General features: G+C 43.3%; 1 protein-coding gene across 1 annotated transcript; it reads right to left on the reverse strand.

Moving 5' to 3' along the window:
- Positions 1 to 2,192: 2,192 nt before the first annotated feature.
- On the reverse strand, positions 2,193 to 9,641 carry LOC119176329 (sterile alpha motif domain-containing protein 3). The gene is made up of 9 exons (XM_037427553.2): positions 8,967 to 9,641; positions 6,074 to 6,183; positions 5,766 to 5,996; positions 5,614 to 5,698; positions 4,750 to 4,896; positions 3,112 to 3,336; positions 2,806 to 2,980; positions 2,598 to 2,671; positions 2,193 to 2,511 (listed from the first exon to the last, which is right to left on the reverse strand). Exons 1-9 carry the CDS (start codon positions 9,108 to 9,110, stop codon positions 2,242 to 2,244), a joined length of 1,461 nt encoding a protein of 486 aa, XP_037283450.1. The 5' UTR covers positions 9,111 to 9,641; the 3' UTR covers positions 2,193 to 2,241.
- Positions 9,642 to 24,751: the final 15,110 nt, after the last annotated feature.

Consider the following 24,751-nt stretch of genomic DNA (forward strand, 5'->3'; position numbering starts at 1 on the left):
AACTGTCTGAATTACGGAATCATTTTCCCTCATATATGTCGCAATATAAATCTACACATCCAATTAAAAAAAAGTCACATTTTTAGTACAAGGTCAAAGCAATGAATGCGATAGCAACACAACGGGCTTTTACAGGAAGTAAGGCTAGGGGATTTGGGAACCATAGGTAATGTAGAGAACATGGTTGCTTTTTAATTGACAGTTATGCAGTAACCACAGTATCTAAACAGGTGCTGTTGTGAATAGCTAACTTCTTGACGTCTGACACGAGGCGAAGTCCAAGTTCGGCATCGATGAACGCGACAAGCCACTGGTTTTCACGTCGAAGTACATTAACGCTGAAGTCTACAGTGACTATCATCGGTACATCCTGTAGGCGCACTGCAGGGAAGTTGTGCAACAAGAAGTTCATGACGTCAGTCCGCAAGGCTACTGGTGAGATGAACACTGTTGCGGTGGAGAAACGATGTTTTAACGGCGCAAGCGTCCCCACAACTCATCTGGGGCAGTGAATTGAGTTTATCCATCTAAAGCATTTCGATGGGAACTGAATTCACAGACACAACAGGACCAGCAACTTCCCAAATAGTCCTGGACTTGATGCGAGCAATTTTTTAGGGGCAAAGCTATTTACAGCCGCACCTGTTCGTCCCCCGTAGTATGTAACAAGTATAACATTTTGACCTCCAAGGTGGTGCTGGTGAGAGACTTCTTCTGTGAGTTGTTGAACAATAAAAAATAGTGCTCAATGTACATGTCAATGGCTGATAATGGGGAATGAGAGACAGGAGCATTCGGCTTTTAGTTAACGCGCAGGCTGCGATCACCATTAGCAGCCATTGGCATGTACATTGAGCACTCTCTGACAAGACAGGGTTGCTACGTTATACTCGCTGGGTGTAACCTCCTTAGCTTTAGAAGTTTAGTTTAGCGAGCGTTGAGCCGCAGTGCCATGAATACAATGAACTTGTATATACCATGAATGAACTCGAGGTGGTTAAAAATGGGAAGTAGATACGAAGCGCAAGCCATAAGAAAGTAAAAGCCGAATTCTCCGCCTATCATTTCCCATTAGCAGCCATTGGCATGTACATTGAGCACTATCTGACTGAAAAAGTTTGCTACGTGATACTCGCTGGGCGTAACCTCCTTGGTTTTCGAAAGGTTTAGCAAGCGTTCGGCCGCAGTGCCATGAATACAGTGAACTAGTATATACCATGAACTCGAGGTGGTTAAAGGTGGGAAGGGGACCCGAAGCGCAAGCCGTAAGAAAGTGTGCGTGTGCCACCTCTCGTTTAGTCCTGGAATGTCCGCTGGTTGGCGGTGCTTCTATATGGGGAATATATGATGAAAAGATGCGAGATGGTGGTACACTCTTAAAAAAAAAGTAGTGCTACTTGCTACTTTTGGGTAGTAACAGTTTGTCACATATGTTACAACCCTGTTAGTAACGGGAGTTAGTAACGGCAAGCGTAGTCACTGTTACTACTCTTGCCGTTCCTAGCAGCAGCTAGTAAAAGCAAGGGTAGGAATCCTTACTACCGTTGCTGTTACTAACAGCAGGTAGCAACAACAAGGGTAGTAACTGTTACTGGCCTTGCCATTACTACTTCCTGTTAGTAACGGCATATGTAGCAATAGTTACTACTACTCCCATTACTATAATATGGTTGTAACATATGTGACAAGCCGTTGCTACCCAAAAGTAGCAAGTTCCACTACCTTCTTCCAAAGTTACGAAGCTAATATGTTAGTAATCGATGCTACGTTCTTACTAGCTACGGCTGGTATGGAGGTACGACAGACTCTTCGAATACACAATTGTGTGCACACCAGGTTAGTTGAATTGATTATTCTGATGGCCATATTTTACCGAGAACATTGTAGCTGTAATGAATGCGACGAAAATGCGGGTATATATACCAATAATATAGATATGCACTATACATATAAAATCAGAATAATTGCCAATGTATTGCATCATGGTATTTAGCACTTTTTCTTGGAAAACACCTGGTTCTGTTCCACACTGCGAAATATATTATCATGAAAGACACTACGAACACACCTCCAAATTCACTGCTGAGTGTCAACGGCCGTATAAAACCACAGGTTTATGCGGCTGACATTGTCAGGAACAAAACAATGCATTGTTCCAAAAGCCAGGGAGCAATGAAATATGCCACACAGTGCATTTTTATATGAAAACATTTATTGATAACACACGTCTGTAGGCATAACTTAAGTTGCCTTTTCAAGCGATGATATTTGCCGTATGACTAGCGGCATCTGCTTTGCACTTGTCGGCAAGCCACAGAAATGTTCAAGTAGAGTGAATGTTTTTTTGTTGGCGCCACTGTACTTGACATCGAATATCCAGTATATTTCCATAAGCGCCGTCATACCTGCAATTACATCAAGCACCTCTACACTAAGCCCTTCAAAGCTCGCAACTATGTTTGTAGCTTCAGAGGCATTTTTGCCCTTCAGCGAAAGGGCAGGGTAGGTGTCCTGTAAAATGAGTAATACATAAAATCAGCATCACTGATGAAAAGTATACTAGCTGATATAAAAAAAGGTAAAGCAAATAAGCTCACCGGTCCCTGCAGAAATCGCGGCTGCTCCTTTAGGAGCATGGGCAGCAACTCGACAATGCCAACGGCAAAGCGATCTGTTGACGAAATATTTTTAGGCACATCAAACTTTCACATATAAGGGCATTGACAGTAATACTCCTATGAAAATGACTTATAAAAGTTTGGAAATTTGGGAAAACTGGAAAAGCTGGCAAGCTTCTACACGTACATTTCTTTTCGTCACCATCCAGTGCCTCGACTTCTTCTTCAATTGCTTTCACAGCTTCCTTCGCGCAACGACGACACTTCGCAAGCTCAAAACACCGGTCTCCATACCGGTTTATAAATTCCAGGACCTTTTTTTCTAAGTTAACGCCAGTGAGAGCAATGAACTCCTCATGAAGCTAGAACGACAAAAAAATTGTACCGAATCACCAACAAATTTGCAACTATCGATAACATAAAAAAACTCATTGTTAAGTTCTCTCACATACATTTCTGCAGCAGGATCAAAACCACAGCTGTTTCTGCTCACCATTTCAGCCTTTGCCAAAGCAGGGTATTTCAGCACCACATCTGCTGTTGATGGCCTCATTTCCTTCATCCACTTCTGTCTAGATGGTCTTGTCTGCTCCATAGAATCACCGAGTTTTTGCATGTCAGGAATAGGCCGCTTGATTTCTTTCACCATGTAGTCAATATGGCTATTAATTGTAGCCTCATCATGCTGAGAAGCGACATGTTGGGAGAGATCTACAATCTAATCAGCAAAAAAAAGATGGTACTGCACAGTGAAAGATCACGACAAATGACATGAAATAGGCAGACATGAAAACTCAACTTTTTGCTAGCTCAGTTGAAGAATGTTGGCATTTTTTTGAACTGGACATGTGTAGAGAACTCAATTACAGGGTTGACTTACGTAAGAGAACTGAAGCAGTGTGTACTGATACCATCTTGCTCTGCGAGTGTGTCATAAATTATGTTAATATCAAAGTTCTCACAATGATTCTCTCCAATGTCGACCACCTCGGCACTTCACCACTTCCAAATTTACACCTTGTGAACCAGCATATCGCAAATGTGTGTGTAAAACCAGTGAACCACGCCTCCTACCTATATCAGAAGGAGTCTGAAGAGGTAACACTGATTTTAAATATTGCCAACTGCGGTGTCGGTGTTAGAATACAAGAGTTGTTGCCTTTATATGTATGTCATATATGTAAAACTTTGACCAGATATTAGTTAGTAGTGCTTGTTCTTTCATATAAAAAGAAAGTTTGAAAACTTGAAATTTCGAACCTAATATGTATCTTGCCTCCCCCCCAAAAAAAAATGTTCACCTCTAAAAAGCTTCTGGAAAAACATTGGTTTATGTATAGTTACATGGTGTAGTCAACAAATAAAGAGCAATAAGGAGCTTTTCTAATGTAGAGGACAGACAGATATTGAAGCCAAGCATAGCATATGGGCATTGTTTATGGTGGCCACTGAAAGGGCATTAATTATCGCTGGTTGGAGCTTTCACATCACATGCTCACTGAGCTGCAGTAGTTTGATTTCACCTGTCCACTTATTTCAGTACTCATGCGAGTTTAATAGTTGAATCAAAGGATTGTCAGTCACTTTCAGTGATAAGTATGGTGCAAAATGTAGAACACAATATTTAAAGCTGGAATGATGCATGATGTCAATAACAAGCTGATACCGAGCAATAAATCTACTACTTGCTAACCAAGGAGCATGGAATCAGCCAAGTCGGGAACCTAGCTACAAAATGAAGAAAAGAATGAGGAATCGAGCAACATGCCCGCGGCACTTGCTGAAACGCCGAGTTTTAAACATACAGGGACACATAGAAGTTTGATAGAGCGTTACCATCTTGACTCAAATAATAGAGCCTTGCATGAAAACTGTGAAAGTTGTTGTTTTGTTCTCCATAGGAGATAAGATGATTTTTTTGTTTACCAAATTTATTTTGTCTTATTTTGCATTTACTATACTTTAACTGTCAATATGGCCCTGAAAACTTGCCTGGCTTCTTAATGTGTTGATATGAAGAGGTTATATCGTTAAAAACATGAATAATGTTTTACTTCAGTAGCTCACACATAAAATAAGAGTGACTTCATAGTTGAGTTCTATGTACCAGTCCATTTGACGTTTCACTTACCACATGGCAGTGCCGCTTAGTATTGGTGCTTTCTTCTAAGTCTTTGCGTTTTCCGTAAGCTGCTCTCGCTGCTTGAACAGCTGGAACTGTGCACAGAGACTTCCTCATATATGCGAATTTGTATTTCAAGGAGACTTTCCATGAGTCCTGGAAACAACAATTTTTTTTATTATTTCAAATTTCCGCACAGTGGACACTGTCCTCTTTGAACATGGTCACTTTTGAAGCAAATGATTCTTTGGGAACCTTGATACACTGCTTTTAACCTGCTATGGGGCAGAAGCAGATTCAGGTGACAATACCTGGCAAATTTAGCTGTTCCTAGTAATATCAGCATATCTGTTGTATTTTAGCTTTATCTGCTCATTCCAAACTCCGGTTCCTGCATTTTATGTATGTGCTGGAGCCATGCGGCATGGCGAAGATCGTGGCATTTCAGTCGCAGAACTGAGCTTGTGTGAGCCTCTATTCAAGCTGTGATTAGAAACTACATATACCATTAGTGGTAATATTCAATCCCCAGAAGCGATGCATTACATCTGTATTTATCCTCTTAAACCGGTGTTAAAGCTTATAACCAGGGCCAGTTTTTAACTTTATTAATGCATGATATGAATATATTGGCCATGGGCACCTAGTTGATGATTATTATCAAACCCTCAAGTTAATGTCTGCCATTATCAGAGTTCGATGAAACGACTCTAAGAACATGCATGGCAATTATTCAAATGTAATAAATATGGGGTTGAAACTTCTTGAATGCTCTCCAAGAACAAAATAACTTGAAGGGCACCTGCAGTCTAGCTCACCAACATGTATGACATCCCAATAAAGTTATAGGAATGCCATTGCTTTAGTGCTTACCCAGCCTGTGCCAATAGTGTCCCTTAGCACTGGATATTCCAACACGAGAGATTTTGCAGCTGCTTCGTAGAGGCTTCCTGGATAGCTGTAAAAAAGAGCAACTTTAAAACCTGTACTGAATTAAACACATGCAAATACATGCCTATACTTACACTGTTATAGTCATGAGATGATTTGCAATCCACCCTACAATGCGGGATTTAGTGTGACTGGACACTTTTCCTGGTTGTGTCCTTTCAATCGCATCCTTAATATCTAAGGGCACAGGTGGTAGCCTATAATCATTTTCACAGCAGGCAAGCTGCTGACTAGGTGACTGCTCATTACTTTCAAGGGTCTTGGGCAGGCTACCTTCATGCACTGCTGTCACTTTGTCAGTTGTGCTGAAAACAGAGGCTAGTAAGTGATGCAGTTTTCCAAAAGCAATATTAAACTTGGCACCTGAAATTTAGGTACTGACCTGCAGCTCATTAAGAAGTTTTCACTGCACACAAGCCTGATTTTATCTTTCTCAGAGAAGACATGGCCAGCTGGTGGGTCCACAAATTCATCATGTCGGACGTTGTATACCTGAAAGAGATTCAGATGTGATGTTCAAATTCCCATAAAGTTACCTCAATAGGCACAGAACCTGAAGTAAGCAGACTACCAATGTTATATTCAATAGCACCCTAGAATCACTTTACTTGTCCTGTTTTTTTTTATTATTATCATGATGCCGTGTGTATTGTCGAGAAACCCTTAATGTATGTATTGTAAAGAGCATTGTAAATTACTCGTCTGGACATTCGGTATCAGTAAGTTCAGATTTGTGAAATAGTGACAATTAAACTTGTGAAATTTCACTGTTTCATAACATCAATTAGAAATAAACAAAAGCATTTAATGATTGCTGTACTAGCAGAAGATAATCACTGTGCTACAACGAAAAACCACACTCACAGTATCTGCTATCTATAAAATACTGTATACGCTAATGGCACAAGTCTTCATTCAATAGACCATGGAGCCTTATATTTTCGCACGTTGAAGGAATTATTAGGCTGCATTTCTTGCGTGCGCTAAGCTGAAGCAAATTTTTTAGCTCTGTTGTTATCTCTGTCGTCAAACTTTTCTTCTACAGTGTATCACAATTTAGAAATTAGAAATGGCTCTAGCCAAGTTCGTAGAGATCTCGACGTTTCGGAACCAATTCGGTATTTTCCTAAGGAGATGACTATATTGGTCATGGAAGCATCTCCCCGTCTTGTTTGACAATGGCCCCTGCTTTCTCTTTCTCTCGCGTATCGGAGGCTGTGAACGTATACAGAGGGAATTGTTCCTAACGACCGGTTCATGTTTACAGGTGTGTTCTGAATGTAACAGCATTTGAACAAGAGCCTCCTTCATAGATTCCTTTCTGTTTCAAGAACAGAAGCGATGTCGAAGTCGATCTTATGATCGTGCTTCTCATATTACTCTGCAAGAACGCTATGCTGCACTTCTATCTTCCAGACTGTTTCTGGGAAACACTTTCTCTGACCTATGTAGCTGGCTTTACCTGGCAGCTATCACCTTTACAAAAATGGCTAAAATTCAAACTGTGTTTCAACATCCAACACCACCGCTTGGCAACACCATAGTTTTTTGCAGAAGCGAAATCATGCGCTAATAAATACAGTGTTGATAGCCCATTAATGTTTCGAGTGCACACATTTCGGCAATGAAATAGCTAAATAGAGATAAAGGATCCGTCGCTATTCCATTGGTAATTTGAATACTCACACACCTAATAATTATTGATGATTTCACTACACAAAGCAACACAATATATCAAAGAATACAAAGCATTAAACACACCTAACGACACCTGCGAGACAGAAATGCCGACCGTGGGGCAAACGTACAGCATTGGTGAACAAGCATCCAGAACACAAGACTGCGCGCGCACGCACGCACGCACGCACGCACGCACACATACACACACGCACACGCACGCACGCGCACACACACGCACGCACGCACACACACGCACGCACACACACACACACACACACGCACGCACACACACGCACGCACACACACACACACACACACACACACACACACACACACACACACACACACACACACACACACAACACTTTACGCTAGCTTTGAGAATTTTCAGTTTCTGACGAGCATACCTGGGAGCACAGCTGGCGGTCCCCCCGCCCCTCACCCTATTGTCAATTAAGACGTAGAAGGGGGTCGCCATGTTTGCCCCACTCATTGACACAATAGGGAGAGGGGTGCTGAGTTTCAGAAGGCAGCGCAAAGTCAGCCAGGGTAGTATGCAGATATCTTTTTCAGAGGGGAGGGCACGTTTCTGATCTATAGTGGGTACCGGGCAGGTAAACGTTCATTTTGTTCTGTGTAGGCAGAGCGAAAAAAAATTTCGGGGTGGGGGGAGAGAACGTGCCCGGCGTGCAACCTTCACCCAGCCCCCCTCTTCAGAGGGGAACCCTGCGCATGCCGATGCTAACAAGCAGCTTCTGCACCCACGCTATTTTCACTATGGAAGATACATGCAGTAACCACAGAAATTAGCCTATTCCATGTCCTTCGAAATTGATAATAAGTCTTTCTTGTAGTCCAATTTTATTGATTTCATGTTTTACGTGCGGTACAAAAGTCTTACTTTTTTTTGCTGATCTCCTTACATACCTAACCTCTTAACATCCTAGCTATGCCTTTATTCGTGAACAATCTCGCTCAATTTGAACACCAGGAAACGAACTCAGCGACGGCCACTCATCTTACCAACGCCGTGTCTTGGTGCATTGCCTGCTCGATAACTGGATGACCAAGCGCGCTGCCCCACTTTCCGCTAATGAAAGTTCGTGCGTGCCTCCGAGAGACAGATCGAGTGCGCATTTTTTTTTACCATTTTCACCTCTCATCCTCTACATCTGTCATTCCCACTTCCCCATCCTCGGTGCAGTGTTGTTGAGTTGACCTCCGAAGTGAGCCACAGTTACGAGGCCACACTTATTTCTTCACTTTTTTTTTAAAACCACCCCGATAGCCGATTCGCACCATTACATTATCGCAACACAACCACTGCGAATGCCAGCAAAGGGTGGTTGCGCGCCGCCGAAGCGGAGATTAAACCTGGTTTACATCTCCCATCAGCAACTCCGAGACCACGTGCACGCTTCGCGGGCCGACAGCTCCAGTGAGAGAGCAGGGCAAGAAAAGCCCCACGCTTCGAAAAGCGCGAGCGCATGCTTGGTAAAACTGTTGAAGCACGTGCTAACAACGGAATATAATCAGTACTGTTTGGGCCACTGTCACAATGCAATTCGATGCACTTCAGGATAGAGACAACATACCTCAATCCGGCATGCTTGCAAAGAATGGCCAAAGTCTGTCGTCTTCAAGGCTTCCAAAATGTCCGCCTCCGTCGGTCCACGAGCAGAAATAATCTTCTTGCGGCCTTGAAATGACACCAAATATTGGAATTCCGGCGGCTCCATGAATACACAAGCACGTGGGCGCGGGAGGAAAGCTGCTGACACGTTCACACTGCGACAACCTGCTCTTTGCCTGGCTAGCCACCCTAGCCTGGCTCAGCTTCCGTCGATGTGTGCGCCCCCTGCCGCGTTTCAGTAATCAGCGCCTCCTGAAGGTAACTATCACAACGACGCTGTCTGTTGTTAAAATTTTGAATCTTGAAGACCATTTGGCTCTGTGCAGCGGAAATTTGTCCTGTCTGAAACCTGTAGCTGGCATGCGAAGGTAATAAAGAACATTTTATTCATTATGCCGGTCCAGTTGGGGACAGCGAGTGAGTAGAAGGGCATGAAAAGAGAACAAGTTCTCCCCCCCCTTTTTTTTTCCTGGTCTCTTCTCTCGCTTTCTTATTCCCATTTCATCTCTCCACTCTAGTCTATTATCCCCCTTCCCCAGTGAACCACTGCTCAGGTGTCGCAGTTGGCGGCAAATATTTGCGGGGTTCACTTTTCCTTTCTTTTCCGATTCTGAAAACCACTGCCCCCCCCCCCCCCTAACGTTCGACACTGTAACGCGCCACCACCTTCCATGTTTATATAGCTTACAATTATGCGCTTAACCAGATGGACATTGGTACAAATAAGTAAGACCACCACAAAGAAGCTAACTCAATTCAATTTGTGTGCATCGAGCGCACAAATTAATTAATTTATATTAATTCTCTGCTGCATGACTCGCTCGTGTAGGCAGATGCCACGTCCGTTTTAACGTGAATTTACGACGACAGAAGTCATGTGCAGCTACCACTTCGCTCAATACTAATTAAGCAGCGGTTGTGTTATTTCAGATAGTGTGATGCAGCTCCCCACGTGTTGTTTTGAAAGGTGTGAGACACAGTTTTCAAGGCCACTCGTAAAAACAAACTGCTTCAAGCATAATGTAGGCAAAGAATTCTGTTATCTCTCGGCCATTCGATGAGAACTTGAATATGTTCTCCGAGCACGTGAATGAAGTGCTAAGATTTCATTTATCGTGGCCATTGAGTTCGTGACAAAACAATCACCGGTGTCAACATCATTTATTCTACAAGCGATATTATGTCACTTCCGCACGGTCTCACTCCGAGAGAGACTCTAATGGAGTGATTGTGTTGCATGTAGGTAATATTCACTATCAAAACCTGTGTGAGAAATTTTTTTTGTTGCTTCAAGGTCTTGTTGTTCTGTTAGGAAAGATATACATACATTGGCTGAAGGAAAGAAGTGAAAACTGAACGGCTCGTTTTTCTTTGTTCGACAGAATATTAATGAGGACTAACAGACAATGATGCCAGAGATAGTATAGGGAATGTTATTCGTAGTTATTGCAATGTAAGTTTGACGAAATAAAAGTGGACGAAAAGGTAACTTACCGCAGTCAGGGACCGAACCTTCGACACGTGCGATGCTCTAGAGCAGAAGTTGGCACAGCGACGGGCCAAATGGAAGGGGGGGGGGGGCTTTGCGAGCAAAGGGATAATGTAAAAAAACTGTAAAATCATGTTTATTTTAAGCACGCGTCATGAGGTTCCAATTAAACATTGGTTACTAAAAAAATTGCATTTTAGGCCAAAACTGCCTGGTCCTTTAAGTATACGAAGAAATAAGGTTAGAAGGAGAGGGGGGGGTGGACGTCCTGCCGGGGCCACATATATAGTAGTGCCTCGCGGGCCGCAGGTTGCGAACCCCTGCTCTGGAGCATCGCATGCGTTATTCGAAGGTCACAGGTTTGGTCCCTACCAGCGGACTGCTATCTTTCCATGCCATTTTCTTTCTTTACATGTACATTGCAATTACTTCTAATAACACCCTCTATATATTTCTTGGAGTCATTGTCTGTTAGTTCTAATTAAAATCATGTTAGTTGACAGAATAATGGGGCGGGTGGCTGCCTTTACAAAGCTCGTCGGAGATATGACCATATATAGTTTAGCTAGACCACTGCGACGCATTTAATCAGGATGGCCCCGGCATATCGTACAATTGAATGGTATCCAGAGGACCGCTGAATCACACTAAAGAGTTCAAACATATCGGGCGCGTATGTCTTCTCGATCTGCAGTTGTCCAATTAATGTTTTATTATTCTTCTTAGAAAGTATTCCCAACCTCCGCTTCTTAAGATGGCACACTGTCTGCCATATTAAACCAGTACACTGCAGCGTCGAATCGGCATGCATATTCCATCGGCATATTTCACTAGACCAAAAAAAGTGACACTTTTTGGTTGAGATCTCGGTTTGTGCTCCGAAACACGGAGCCCAGAGTGGTCTATAGCCACTCTAGACCACTCTAAGTTACTGTGACCATTGTGCCAATAGACAACTGAGGTGGGTGTACGTGGGGCAACCGGGTTGGTGTGTAAAAATGGCTGATTGTTCGAGTTGGTGTCGGTGTGTAAACATTCGGCTAAGCGAGCATCTTAATAATTCTTCTACAAACGGCTATTCACTCAAGTCTAAACACTGTGTAAAGTAGGTACCAATAACACGTGTCACCCACTTCTCGACAAAACAAACATTTGGTATCGCCGCCGGGATCGTTGCACTCGAGAGTCGTTCAAATTTTTACATCATCACCAGACGTGGACGCAAAAGCAAACCTTTGCTACCTTTTGATGATTGTGAGCTGGAATAAGCATGGTACGTGGGCGTAATCTCGGCACCACACAAGTTGGCTGGACGGTGTCCGTGGGTCAGCCACGTTGACAGAAATGCCTGGATGCCTGAAGAAGCACACCATACCTTATGTGAAATGCGTGACGGTTGCATAAATACCGCTGTCGTGTGGGAATACGTACGTAGGCCAAACAGGACGCTGTCTCAACGACCGACTCGGGAGCATCCTTTATCTCTAAAGAATAAAAGAAATGCGTATTTACCTGCGCATGGTATAGCCTGCAGATGTGATCCTCGGCTTCGCGAGGTCAAGATAATAGGCAGAAGCAACGAAACATTAGTGCGAGCTATTGGGGGCGTTTGACATTAAGAAAAGAGGCACAGCTTACATTATTGATACGACTATTTTACTTTACCAAAACGAGCTGCAGCTTTCTGACACGCGAATGTGACCAGTGTTTACCGATTTTGACGCACGCATTCGCAGAGATTTGTAATCTGGTGGCCTGTTCTTTCAAATAAACAAAGAAGTTTATCGCACGACCTTTCTGCTCCCTCCTACTTATTTACTAGAATCTGTGTTTTTTCCAAGTTTGCGGTATTATGTACCCTACTGACGTTAAATCAAATCGCCCAACAACAATTTATACTTAGTGTTGCATATTCAGAAATTTTTCAAAAATAGTTTCCTTCGCTTTACAAGTACGTTTCATAAATGTTACTTTACTGTTTCTGTCGCATACATTTCACACAAAAAATTCAACGGTAATGTTTGCTTATAACACCCTCATCACCTGTCGAGAACGACGGGTGATGAAATTGGTCCCCCGCATTGAATATGTTCCATATTTTTGATCCCATAAATTATGCAGTTTAAAAGAAAACTGGGTTCCTTTTCGGGCTGCTTGGTGCTATATACATAAAATATGAAATACTCAATCAAATGTGATACATCCTTTTCAGATTCCTGTCGATCTCACTTCAGTTCGGTTTATTACCTTATCTCCCGTGGAATCACCCGTTTAATTTCTATAACCATGGTTAGGAGACTAATTGCGGTTATGCTTGCTGTGCAGTCCTTTAATTAATGGACTTTACTTGAAACAGAGGGACGCCAATCAAAGTAAGGAGTAAACAAATGTTTTGTTTTGTTGTTCTTAGGTGCAATATCAAGACTAACAAAGAAAAACTAGCCCTTGAAATATCCACTTCTTTTCTTCTTTTTTTTTAGCTGCAAGAAAAAATTCCACGATTCGCGTACTTTTTCTTCCTGCCGTGGGGTCGTGCCTATTCTTCATGATGAGCGAAATTATATTGAGCGCACTCGATTAGCAGCGCACCTTAAGCCGGTTGAAGTTACTGGCTGTCTCCTTGCGAAAGGGGCATGCCCTTCCTGTACCGACGTGGGTGCCGCCCGCAGCCGACCAGCCGTCTTGAAAGACGTCAGCTCCTCAGGGGAATGTGTAAAAAGTTTGTTGACTGACTGACTGTCTTGGATAGGCCAGGATTTCGCGAAAACCTGTTTAAATAAGCTGCATCTTGTTCGACGACGCCGGCATTGTGAAAATAGATGCCGTGGTCCGCGAACGTACTCTTTGTCACTGGAACTTGGGGACATCGCTCTTATGTTGCCGTAGCTTCTCAGGAAGTTCAATACTTGCCCTACGAATGAAATGTCACAATAAGCACGTGCGTGGCATGAAGTAAACCAACCCATGCGCTTTCCCTACGGGCAGCCTGTATTTCGGGCACGATGAAGGGCAGGTCCAAGAAATCCACCTGCACAGTGTACTTCCACGAAAAGCATGTCCGTCCAGTTTAGCGTGGCTTTTTCAAATCTTGAACTTGTTTTGCAAATAAACAAACGCTCGCTAATTGCAACGTATATCGTTGCAAATTTGGCGAGTGTTTGTTTATTTGCAAGACACGTATGCCCCTCGCCAGACGGTGTTTCGTCGAATCCTTCACTAGATCTTGAACTTGATTTTGAAAGAAACCGTTTCTGCATCGACCAATATTCACGGCGCTGCTAGACACGTGTAGGAATGTGTACCCTCTCGCTACCCGCAGCTAAGACGGCACATGAATTCCCGTGTAAAGGCAACTACTCCTTATCCTTATTGTCAGTGAAAATATCTCACCCTTGCCACCCCCCCCCCCCCCCCTTCCTCCACGACGCCCGCCTTCCAGGTGCAGTCTAGCCCGGCCGTGCAAAAACCCTCAAAGAATGCGGAGCTTCCACGTGTTGCCGGTTCATGTTTTTCGCCCTCCGCCGTCTTGTCAACTTTTTGGTCCTAAATGGTAAGCCATGCTGGCCCAGTTCGGCTGGTGAAAACTACGGATAGAACTGCAGTTACGTCTGCCATGTAGCTACCTGTAATCATGGTGAGCCGTCGGCGTACTTAGTCCAGAATACCGCCCAGCGGCTGTACGCAAATACTGCCGCGAGTGAACATGTTACACTCATGCCCAAGATGTGCGTTCTCGTCCACGAAGCTCTGCAAAGTCGTCTGGCACATAAGAGACCATCGCCACGACAATAGATTTTCTATCATGTGCGGTGTGGATGGGTGTGCGAAAACCTACAGTGAGTTCGAATCTTATCGAAGGCACATTTACCGTGTGCACAGACGATATATGGACATGGATGACGCAGAGGAAGCCGGTGTTGAACCAACAGTCCTCGAAGAACCACCGGTGCGTGCCACAACAAGCTGCGCTGCGCACGACACAGTGGGTGATCACAGTGAAATGTTTTCATCTGGTTGCTCGTCGAACATGATCAACACGGAATGCGATGCGGTCTCTGTTCCCACTGCTCGAGTGACCACAATCAACGACTTCGTGCTGAAAATAAAAAAACAGCTGTGCTTACTTTTTTTTCGTGTTGCAGAAGTGCACAAGCTACCGCACTCTACGGCAGAAAGTGTTTTCAATGACTTCAAGATTACCTTTCTCGACATAATTCGGACATTCGCTTCTGTCATTGAAAATAACATCGCGATGGAGTCGGCAGGAATCGAACTGCGCAAGTTACTCGCTGGTGAATTCTTAGAGGATATTTTTCAAGCAGCAAGTAGTAAATATAAGCGAGAGCAATTCGCCAAGCGTCACCTGCCCTACGTAAAGCCTGAAGTGCGTGATCTTGGTGCTGGTGAGACTTTTCAGTTTGTTCCTATAAGTGGTGTCATGCGAAATCTTATGTCCTCTGAGAACTTCCGCGACCACATAGAGCTAGATTTCTCAACAGGAGCGCCTTCACCAACGCTGCATAATTTTAGGGATGGCTGCATATACAAAGAAAAGTTGCATGCACTACTCGAGGATGGCGCGCAGTATACGCTTTTTTTTGTGTTGTACAGCGACGAAGTGGAGATAGTGAATCCGCTGGGGTCAAAGCGGGGTGTTCACAAAATCCTTGTCGTGTATTTCAGCGTGGTAAACATCCATGCCAAATACAGATCACAGCTCAGCTCTATCCATGTAGTTTTAGTTGCACCATATAGACTTGTCATCAAGCACGGAATCAATGTTATTTTGAAGCCAGTTGTAGATGACGTATCAGCTTTATGGATGACTGGTTTCACTCTGTGGAAGAACTCTGTTGCGGTAAAGGTGAGAGCGATTGTTGTTGCCTTTTCCGGTGATAACCTTTCAATGAATCGACTTGGCGGATTCACGTGTTCTTTCAGCCGTGGTCGTCCATGCAGATTTTGTACTTCACCAAACTCGGCGTTCAACACTGCCTTTCACGAGAGTGATGTTCAGGTTCGAAATCTGCCCTTGCACCAAAACCACGTTGCAAGTGCTAAAATAAATAGGCAGCTAGGCACAGCACTGTACGGCGTTAAAGATGAATCTCCACTCACAGATGTTGCCTATTTTGATGTGACAGTGCAACTGCCTCCGGACTTGATGCACGATGTGCTGGAGGGAGCCATTCCACATGTATTAAGGCACATTTTGCAAGGCCTGCTTCGTTCTGGAGTAATTAGGCACTCAGACCTTGATCGTATCCGCACATTCGTTTTTGGTGCTCACGACAAAAAGAACAAACCGGAAGAAGTCGTGAAATCCTTTCTTAATGGGCAAAGTGCATACAAGGGAACAGCTTCTCAAAAGTGGTGCCTATTCAGATTTTTTTCTCTTATGTTTGCAGATATTGTTCCTAAACAAAATGAGCACTGGGAAGTGTACCTACTTCTGAGAAGCATTGCAGATATAACATTTGCCGACAAGATTCCTCACGACCATTTGGCATATCTGCAAGATGAAATACGATTTTTTTTATCTTCATTTGCTGCTCTCTACCCTGGTGCAATAATACCCAAACTGCATTTCTTGATTCATTACCCTCGGCTCATCAGTGAACTTGGTCCACTAAAGCAATACTGGTGCATGCGATATGAAGCCAAACACCAGTACATGAAAACTATTGCACAGCGCAACCAAAACTTTCGAAATATATGCAAGTCTATCGCAGAAAGACACCAGTTGCTGCAGAGTTTCGAATTTTCCAACTTAGAAGTGGACCGTGGCATACAGACTAAAAGATCCAGGCAGCTGAAGCTAGAAGACTTGTGCTCATACATGCGCAAAGTTGTCTCTCCTGGCATTCCAGTGTGGGAAGTTGGTTCTGCCGAGGTGGAAAACTTGGTTTTCAAAAAGTTCGATGTAGTCATCCTAGAGAAGCAACAGCTGCCACTTTTTGGCCAAATAAGAAGGCTGTATATTTACTGCGGAAGCCTTTTCCTGCTTGTAGATGTGCTCATGACAGTCAGATTCGATCGTCACCGCTGGTCGTATGTTGTCGACAATACAGACGAGCAAAAACTTGTACAGCCCTTCAATCTTCCATCACCTCAAGTTCTTGACCTATATTTTGGTGCTGAGCTGATGCTACGGCCTGAAATTATGATTGTTGAATGATGTCCAAATTGTCATCTTAGACAGCTTTTTGTCACGGGCTGAATCTAAACTACTAGTAGCGTAGCCAATGTTTTTTTAGGAGAGGGGTTTCAGTCATACTTCATATATTTTTGCTCTGGAGTTTGTGTATTTGGAAATGTCCTCCCTGGCTACGCAACTGAAGATGACGTATGATTTTATGTTACATCTCTCTTTTAGTGTATGGTTTCTAGTGTGCTGTCTTTACTGTATTTATCTTTTACTGTACCTGATGCACCCTTTCATCTACTGTTTTCTAACCAAAGCTTGTTACATTCTTTTTCTTTTATCAGTGTTATTGGTCTCTTCCCACTGTATTGCTGCAGAGCGCATGGCACTTTGTGTGATAACAAATTAAATGATATCCACCACATTTATAGTGAAACGCATTGTGCATGGTTACTTTGTTACATATTGCTCTGTTTATTTAGTAGTATCCGGAGCGGATAATTGATATGATTGTTACTTTGGACTATCTGATGCGCACATCTGCTGTTAATGTGAAATTGCTACCTTCAACTGCAACCGAAATATTATCATTCAGCGAACAATTTCGGTTAATCAACATGAAACACAATGGGCAGCCACAAAGTTACGGCTTAGGGCCTGTTAGCTTAGAGTTATGCAAATGTACAGCTGTGAAAATTTACACCTATAGAATATTTTCTGTTTTTTACACATGGTGCCTATATATATATATATATATATATATATATATATATATATATATATATATATATATATATATATATATATATATATATATATATATATATATATATATATATATATAAGGGAAAGAAGTGTATAATTAAGGGCTCGTGTTTGCGTGTTTTGACACAATAATAATGAGATCTAACAGACAATAATGCCAAGAGGAAAGTATAGGGAAAGGTATTAGACCAAATTGTAATGTAAACGTGAAGAAAGAAAAGTGGGTGAAAAAATAACTTTGCCGTGGGCAGGGACCGAACCTGCGACCTTCGAATAACGACCTTCGAATAATATATATATATATATATATATATATATATATATATATATATATATATATATATATATATATATATATATATATATATATATATATATATATATATAAGGGTCATGAACCACCCCTGGGCTTGGTGAAGAGAGAGACCGTGATCAAGTATAGAATTTGTATTTCAATACCTTCAACTACTCAACATTTCAACTCTTTACTAACAAGAATACGAAAAAGTTAGTAATACCTCAAGTGAGGTAGTAAACGTTGCAGCTACTATACTTCTTTGCATGCAGCTAGTAACTGCTTACTAATGTATGTAGTAAATAGGTAGCAAAGAGGTAGTAAAAATTCAAGAGAGGTAGTAACAGCTGCAGTTGCTACCCTATTGCAGTTAGGTTGCAACTGTTTACTAATGTAAGTAGTAAATAGGTAGGAAGAAGCTAGGAACGGTTCAGGAAAGGTAGTAACCGTTGTCGTTACTACCTGTTCGCTTGCAGTTACTACCTTTTTACTAACTTTTTTTTAAGAGTGTACTTGGAGTGTTGAATAGATGGATGAACGAACACATAGACAGATGCATGGATGGACGCATGAACGGACGCAGGGGTGGCTGCATGGACGAACGGAGGGACGGACGCACGAACAGACGCACGCACGGACGGGATGATGGACGCATGGACGGTCACACTGACGGACGCATGAACGGACGGAAGCAAGAACGAATGGACGGACGAATTCTTCGCCCCACTCTCCATCATTCACTCCGTGGATATGCTGCCATATTTTTTTTGTTGCTTCAGAGTGAAGGTGGATCCAGAGCCATTTTTGAATTCCTCTATCAGCCAACCCATCGGACACATTAATGTTTAGGAAAAGCATGTATATATATATATATATATATATATATATATATATATATATATATATATATATATATATATATATATATATATATATATATATCCTAGGCATAACAGCGATGGCGCAAATCAAATCAGATCATAGTGCCAATCTTATTGCTATCGCAATAAAAACTGTACGCCAAATTAATCGCAAGTAGTGAAACTATACTGGCACTGTTAGGGCATGATATGATATATTATTGTACTGTAGAAGAGTTATTTCTTAACTACAACGAAAATTTCGTGGTTATAAAACTGTGTGAATCGATTCGCGCACCATTCGCGAAATTTGCTGGTAGTAGGTGATGTTGTAATTGTATCAGTTTAAGGATAAAAAAAAATGCCGGTAGTTGGCGCCAAATTTCAAGAAGTTAACAATTCATTCACTGCATTCAGCGATCACTAGCAAAAGTCACGCACAACTTGATATTGTTTGGCGTTTTTGCTGGTTGCTTTCTCCGATGCACCCGGGGAAGAAAACTGGTTTCATTCACAAAACTGCTGGTTCTGATCGTTGCTCTGACAGCAGACTTTCAGGTGACACAACCACTGTTGGCACTGGGCAAAATAAACGACAAACAAATCTTGCCGTACGTTAAACAAATAACAAACAAGCAAGCGATGCTGCCCACGTCAGTGTTTTGGCGATATTGGTGGCCTCCGAGTGTTTTTCAACCAGTGCGATTGACCAGCGCTCTGTCAACTTGCACTTATTTCGCGCACAATTCATTCACCACTGCTTGCGACGAGGGTCTTGTCATTGAGAGCACTGTCTGCATGCAGCCAGACCCGCGCATGTTCGGCTTCGGAGCCCGTGCATTTTCCCCCGGCGCGCCACTGAAATCGGGTAGAGCCATCGGAATCTGTGAGAAATGAAATGCTTCGGCGTCGCTCCGCTCGCTGTCATAACCGCCCAGGCCGGTTTTTTGTGAGCGCTGGATATCTCACTTCCTGCCTCCACCGAAGAAAGATGCTGGTGACGTTGCCAGCGATGAGGTGCACTCGTCACGCCACTAAAGTACCGCTTTCCACCACCTCCCGAGACCAGTGCATTTCGCGAGGGGGGACGCGCTTGGGGCCGGCAGCAGACGAAAGGGGGCGCCCTCCACCGGGCGCGCGCCCGATCGCGTCCCATAAACAAAACAAAAACGCCAGTACGCGATTGTGTCGACTCGGGCGGAGTTGATGGCGAGGGCGAGGGGACGGCGCAAGCCTTCGAGAACCACGCCCGTACACGGCGAGAGATAACAAGACGCTGGAGAGTCCATATTACATACATCATAACGTTCTAATCGCGCGAATATATAAATCTGTCCCAGCCGCTTCTGTGTCCCCAAGCAAGGCACTTAATCAACGCTCCGCGTCTGAAACATTGTGAACGTTTTTCTTCGTCCGGAAGAGCGTCACGTATTACCTGTCTTCGTGGAAGCGCGTTGGCATAAATCTAAAAACATACACGGCCTTTCTTTATTTCTTACTTTCTTTCTTTATTTCTTTCCTTCCTTATCTCTTTCTTTCTTTCTTTCCATCTGTTTTCCTTATTTATGCCTTCAACAAAACAAAGCGGGAAAAAATAAAATGAAGTTGGGAAAGTCCTTCATTTCTTCTGCGATATACGAACATCGTTGAGGTCGTGTTGGGGGTCGTAAAACAGACAGCTTCGGAAGACGAAGCAGAACAATAAAGAAACCAGAATAAAATAAGGGAGACTAAGGAGAGAGATAGGAGGGTGAGGTCGAAGAGGGTGACGCAGTCAATTAAAAACAAATAAACGGGTGGAAATTGCAGAGCGAAGTGAAGTCATTTATCGCCGCTAGCGGGTAGCTCGACAAGATGGCGTCGTCCTGCCCACGCCTCTGTTTCGGGAGCCGGCGCCATTACTGCCTTGGCAGCCGACAGATAGGAATTCGCGCGAAGAGGGCATCCCGCTCTGCTATCTCGGTCAAGCCGAGAGCGTAGTCGACCCGAAGGGTGCTCTCGGTGATGTCCCTGCGGCGGGTCTGACTGACTCCGAACAAGCGGGCCCCGCGCGGACGGCCATTACGGTTTGTGTTTGCAGAGGCGCGCGCGCCCGCGCGCTATCTGTAGAAAGTTTTAAAGCGTTCCTCAAGGAGCCTCGTCGCTCTTTGATGGGCTGCGCTTTCTCTCCTGCTCACCGGCCCCGCGTCTAATCGGACGCGCCTTTGAGTGGTAGGTGCAAACAAATCGCTGTGCCACAGCGCTGGTCTTCAGCGAGGAGAAGTCGACTGCTGCATCGAGTCCGGGCAGTCGCGTATATTGCCGACCCCCGCTTCACATGAACTCGTTTCGCTTGTGTTTTTTTGCATGTGTCGTGTTAGGAACGCCGTATGTGCATCTCTTGTACGAAACATGGCAATGTTACGACGCATAGTTTCTTCAGCATATGTTTCACCGGCGAAACGCGCGCAGGGCGTCTGCTGACATGACCGCGAACGCAACATTCGCGATGTCTTTCCCTTTTCTTTGGAAGTATAAGCGTGTAGCCAATACAGCGACAGCTTGCATGCTTTGCAATTTAAGTAATTAATTAGCTCCCTCAGGCTCAGGAATATGTGTTATATGTATACATACATAAACTGGTTTACCTGTGCCTGGATGTTCTGCGAATATTCAACATCTTGGTGAATATGTCACACGTGGCGTAGCACATGCGATCACCAGAACGCTCAAGCCAGATTCAATTAAGCCTAATGTGCAGGGATGAACATGTGAATAATAGTCAACCTTAATTCTGTCTTTCGCCTCTTGCGTCTTCCGGTATGCGACTCTCCTCCGCATTCTTCCCTCAAAATGTATACAGTGTTTGATTTAGAATATAGAATTGGAATACAGAATTCTATGGGGATATAGCTTGCGAATGGTCTGTTGCGGTAAAAATAAACATTGTATGGGATCAGACATTGGACGTAATAAATATAAAGACAATTTTACTCTTCTCGATGATTTTGAGAGTGTTTATAGTTGGCTGCGAAGAGGAAAGCTTCGCATCACGTAGATTGCAGCATCAGCATTAAATCGCCTTTTTTTCTTCGTATTTTGCAATAATGGGGCTGGGGATTAGCAGGTGTCCTGAGAATGACCTGATGATGATGGCTATAAGCCGTTGTCAACGGCTTAATGGGAATGATTGATGGACGGGTGGAACGAACGATCCGAACAACTGTTGTTAGCTTTTAGATGTTGTCTCGTTAAATGATCTCAGTCTACAACTGTGCGTAAGGTCCAATGCGAGTTGACCGCAATGTCGCACGCATCGTTAGCAAAGGCCTGTAAGTTAGGAAAACAACTGCAAGTTTTACCGCGAAAAGAGTCTAACAGCTCAAGAGATAAATGTTTCTCAGTGTGAATTGCATAGGAAACAGCAAGTGCTACTTGGGCATAACACAGATGAGCCGCTAATGTTTGCAGTCTTACAGGGTAAGATTCATAGTCACACTGCAGCTCACATTTTGCCTAATTACTTCCGCAAAAAAGCAAAATAAATGTACATCTGTTTTTTGTTCACCTGACATTTTTTTTCCTCATTTTTATGCTCGTTCTGCAATGTTTGAGCGAAGCTCTGCTAAAAAGATGTAAAGCCTCTGTTACAGCGTTTCACGCGTATTTGTTTTTTAGTTTTAATATGAGAGCCGCATTTTGATAAACTGTAGTTAATTTTAATAATAAGGAGTTTTCGAATATGGACCCCAAAGCTTTTTTTGTATGCAGGCTTTGGGTAAAGCAGGAGTGATGAGTTTTCGAATAGGGTCTGCAGTGCTTTGGACACTTGCCCCTATTTTAAATGTCATTCTAGGCTTGGCCGAGAGTCGTTACTTCAGTGGGTGCCGTCATATTTATGACCCAACACTTTTGGGGCAGGCTTTGGGTCTCCCGCTTAATTCGAGAAATGGCGTCCCCAACCCAAAACCCAAACGCGGTTCGGGCTTTGCGCAAGCGCAGTGGCCTTGACGCAATTTCTTTAGGGCCCCAATCTTTTGCAGCTCTTATTCGAAAACTCCCTAATAACTCGCCGTGGTGGTCTAGTGCTCGACCGCTGACCCACAAATCGCGGGATAACATCCTGGCCCCGACGGCCGCATTTTCGGTAGAGGCGAAAATGCTCGAGGTCCATGCGTTTACATCTACACTCACGTTAAAGGGACACAAAATGCAACAATTAAGTCAGTGTTTACTGTTTAAATAGCGGTCCAGAAACCTCGTAGTGCTACTTTTGTGCCAAGGAAGTGCTTATTTTAAAACAAAATCACGTTTTAGTGATCTGCATCGGGTTAGCGCACTTCAAATTACCCGCCTCACGCGGAACGTGTCACGTCAATGTTGCCGTGCACAACGTTGCCCGGCTTTACTGCGTGGCCGCTGACACTAGTAGCAGCAGAACGAAAGTAGCGGGAGCCACAGCAGCAACAGCGAGCATTAAATGATTTCCTGCCATGATTGATTTCATTGATTGATTTGTGGGGTTTAACGTCCCAAAACCACCATAATCTTATTAGACGCCGTAGTGGAGGGCTGAGGAAATTTCGACCACCTAGAGTTCTTTTTCGTTCGTGCACCCATATCTAATCGCACGGGCCTACAGCATTTTAGCCTTTATCGTAAATGCAGCCGCCGCAACCTGGATTCGATCCCGTGACCAGCGGGTAAGCAACCCAGTACTTTAGCTTAGCAACTACACCACCGCGGTGGGCGATTCCCTACCATGGCCTGCGAGATGGCAGACGTGATTGGTTCAACTGGGACCCGCTAGATGGCACAACCTGTCCAGTTGAACCAGGCGAAAATTGAACTTTTCAACCACTCACGCGATTCGCCATAGTAATGGTCGGTGGTTCTTTTTTCCATGAAACAAACAGACATGAACAAGCATCATTTTATTACGTCTCTTAATGCACGAAAGGTTCTTTATTTAGTACAGCTAGTTTGATTACTAGTGATTGATTGTGACCAGTACGTATGACGTAATCGGGATCATTTTGCAAATTTTGTATCGTATCGCATGTGTTCTCGTGCATTTACCTTAATTTACCCGTATTTACCAATGCTGCCACTATGTGTAAATGCATGCTCTGACTGTGGGAGGTCCCGCCTGCGGTTCTTACCTTGGGACCTCCCAGTGAATCTGTACCCATGCACTTTTCCATGTTCACGCTTGATGAATAAAATTCAAAAAAAAAATCAGCTGTACATTACCAAAAGTGATTTGGTAATATAGTGCCCTAATAAATAGCATTTTTATAGTCCATTCATCAATGATAATACGATGACTGTGTATAGTATAATGCGAGAAAAAATCTGAAATAAATATTACATTTGTTCTAATAAGTAGGGCACTGATAAAGATGATATTGTCGTTTTAGAAATTGTCATATATTGAGCCTTCACTCTGACATGAATTGTTATTTGACTTTATTGTCCCTTTAAAAAACTGCAGGGGATCGAAATTTTCGGAGCTTTCCACAACGACATCTCTCATACTCATATTCTAGTTTTGCGACGTTAAACCCCAGCAATTATCGTTACATCCTAATAATAACTTCGTAGAGTGAAAACGACATCCAAAATCATTCTAAATTTTGGTGCTATGCCGTGGTCGGATGAGCCAAAACCATTAGAACAATTCTAGAACTTCTAATTAAACTTTACGTACTAGTAATTTTATCGAAAGTTTGCGGGCAAGTGTTATCAAAATCTTAAGGGGTGCGAGTGCGCGTCAATATTTTACACAAAGTCTCGCTATAAGATTACTAGTCTCGCTATAAGTCTCGCTATAAGCTTACTCGAAAGTCTCGCTATAAGCTTACTATGCAGTAACTGCATATGCTATACCTGAAACCATGAGGCACGTGCATCCTTGAAAGGTGATGTCCGCATTAAAATGCAGCGATCAATCATTTCTCGATCCGTTCTTAAAACTCTGTTCATTATTTTATTTGAATCGGTTTTTGTTTGTATTAGGCAGTCCAATGGGAAACATCAGTAAGAGTGCTTTTTCCCCCATAAAGTGGCGTTAGTAATGAGCAACCGCAATTTCATATACATGTATAAACTATTTGAGCTCGCTTGGAAATATTGTCTTCGCTTGTCCATAAGCATGAATAAGGCGTGCACACAGAAGTGGAGGAAACCATCCCCCACCTTCCACAATTATCTG

This window comes from Rhipicephalus microplus, chromosome X (genome assembly GCF_043290135.1).
Source record: "Rhipicephalus microplus isolate Deutch F79 chromosome X, USDA_Rmic, whole genome shotgun sequence".
Taxonomy (NCBI): Eukaryota; Metazoa; Arthropoda; class Arachnida; order Ixodida; family Ixodidae; genus Rhipicephalus; species Rhipicephalus microplus.

Coding starts and splice junctions, on each gene's coding strand:
- LOC119176329 (XM_037427553.2), bottom strand. CDS start 9,110: ATGGAGCCGCCGGAATTCCAATATTTGGTGTCATTTCAAGGCCGCAAG. Junction 3,337..4,749: donor CTAAGCGGCACTGCCATGTG/GTAAGTGAAACG, acceptor TTTGCTGATTAG/ATTGTAGATCTCTCCCAACA. Junction 2,512..2,597: donor CGCGATTTCTGCAGGGACCG/GTGAGCTTATTT, acceptor CTCATTTTACAG/GACACCTACCCTGCCCTTTC.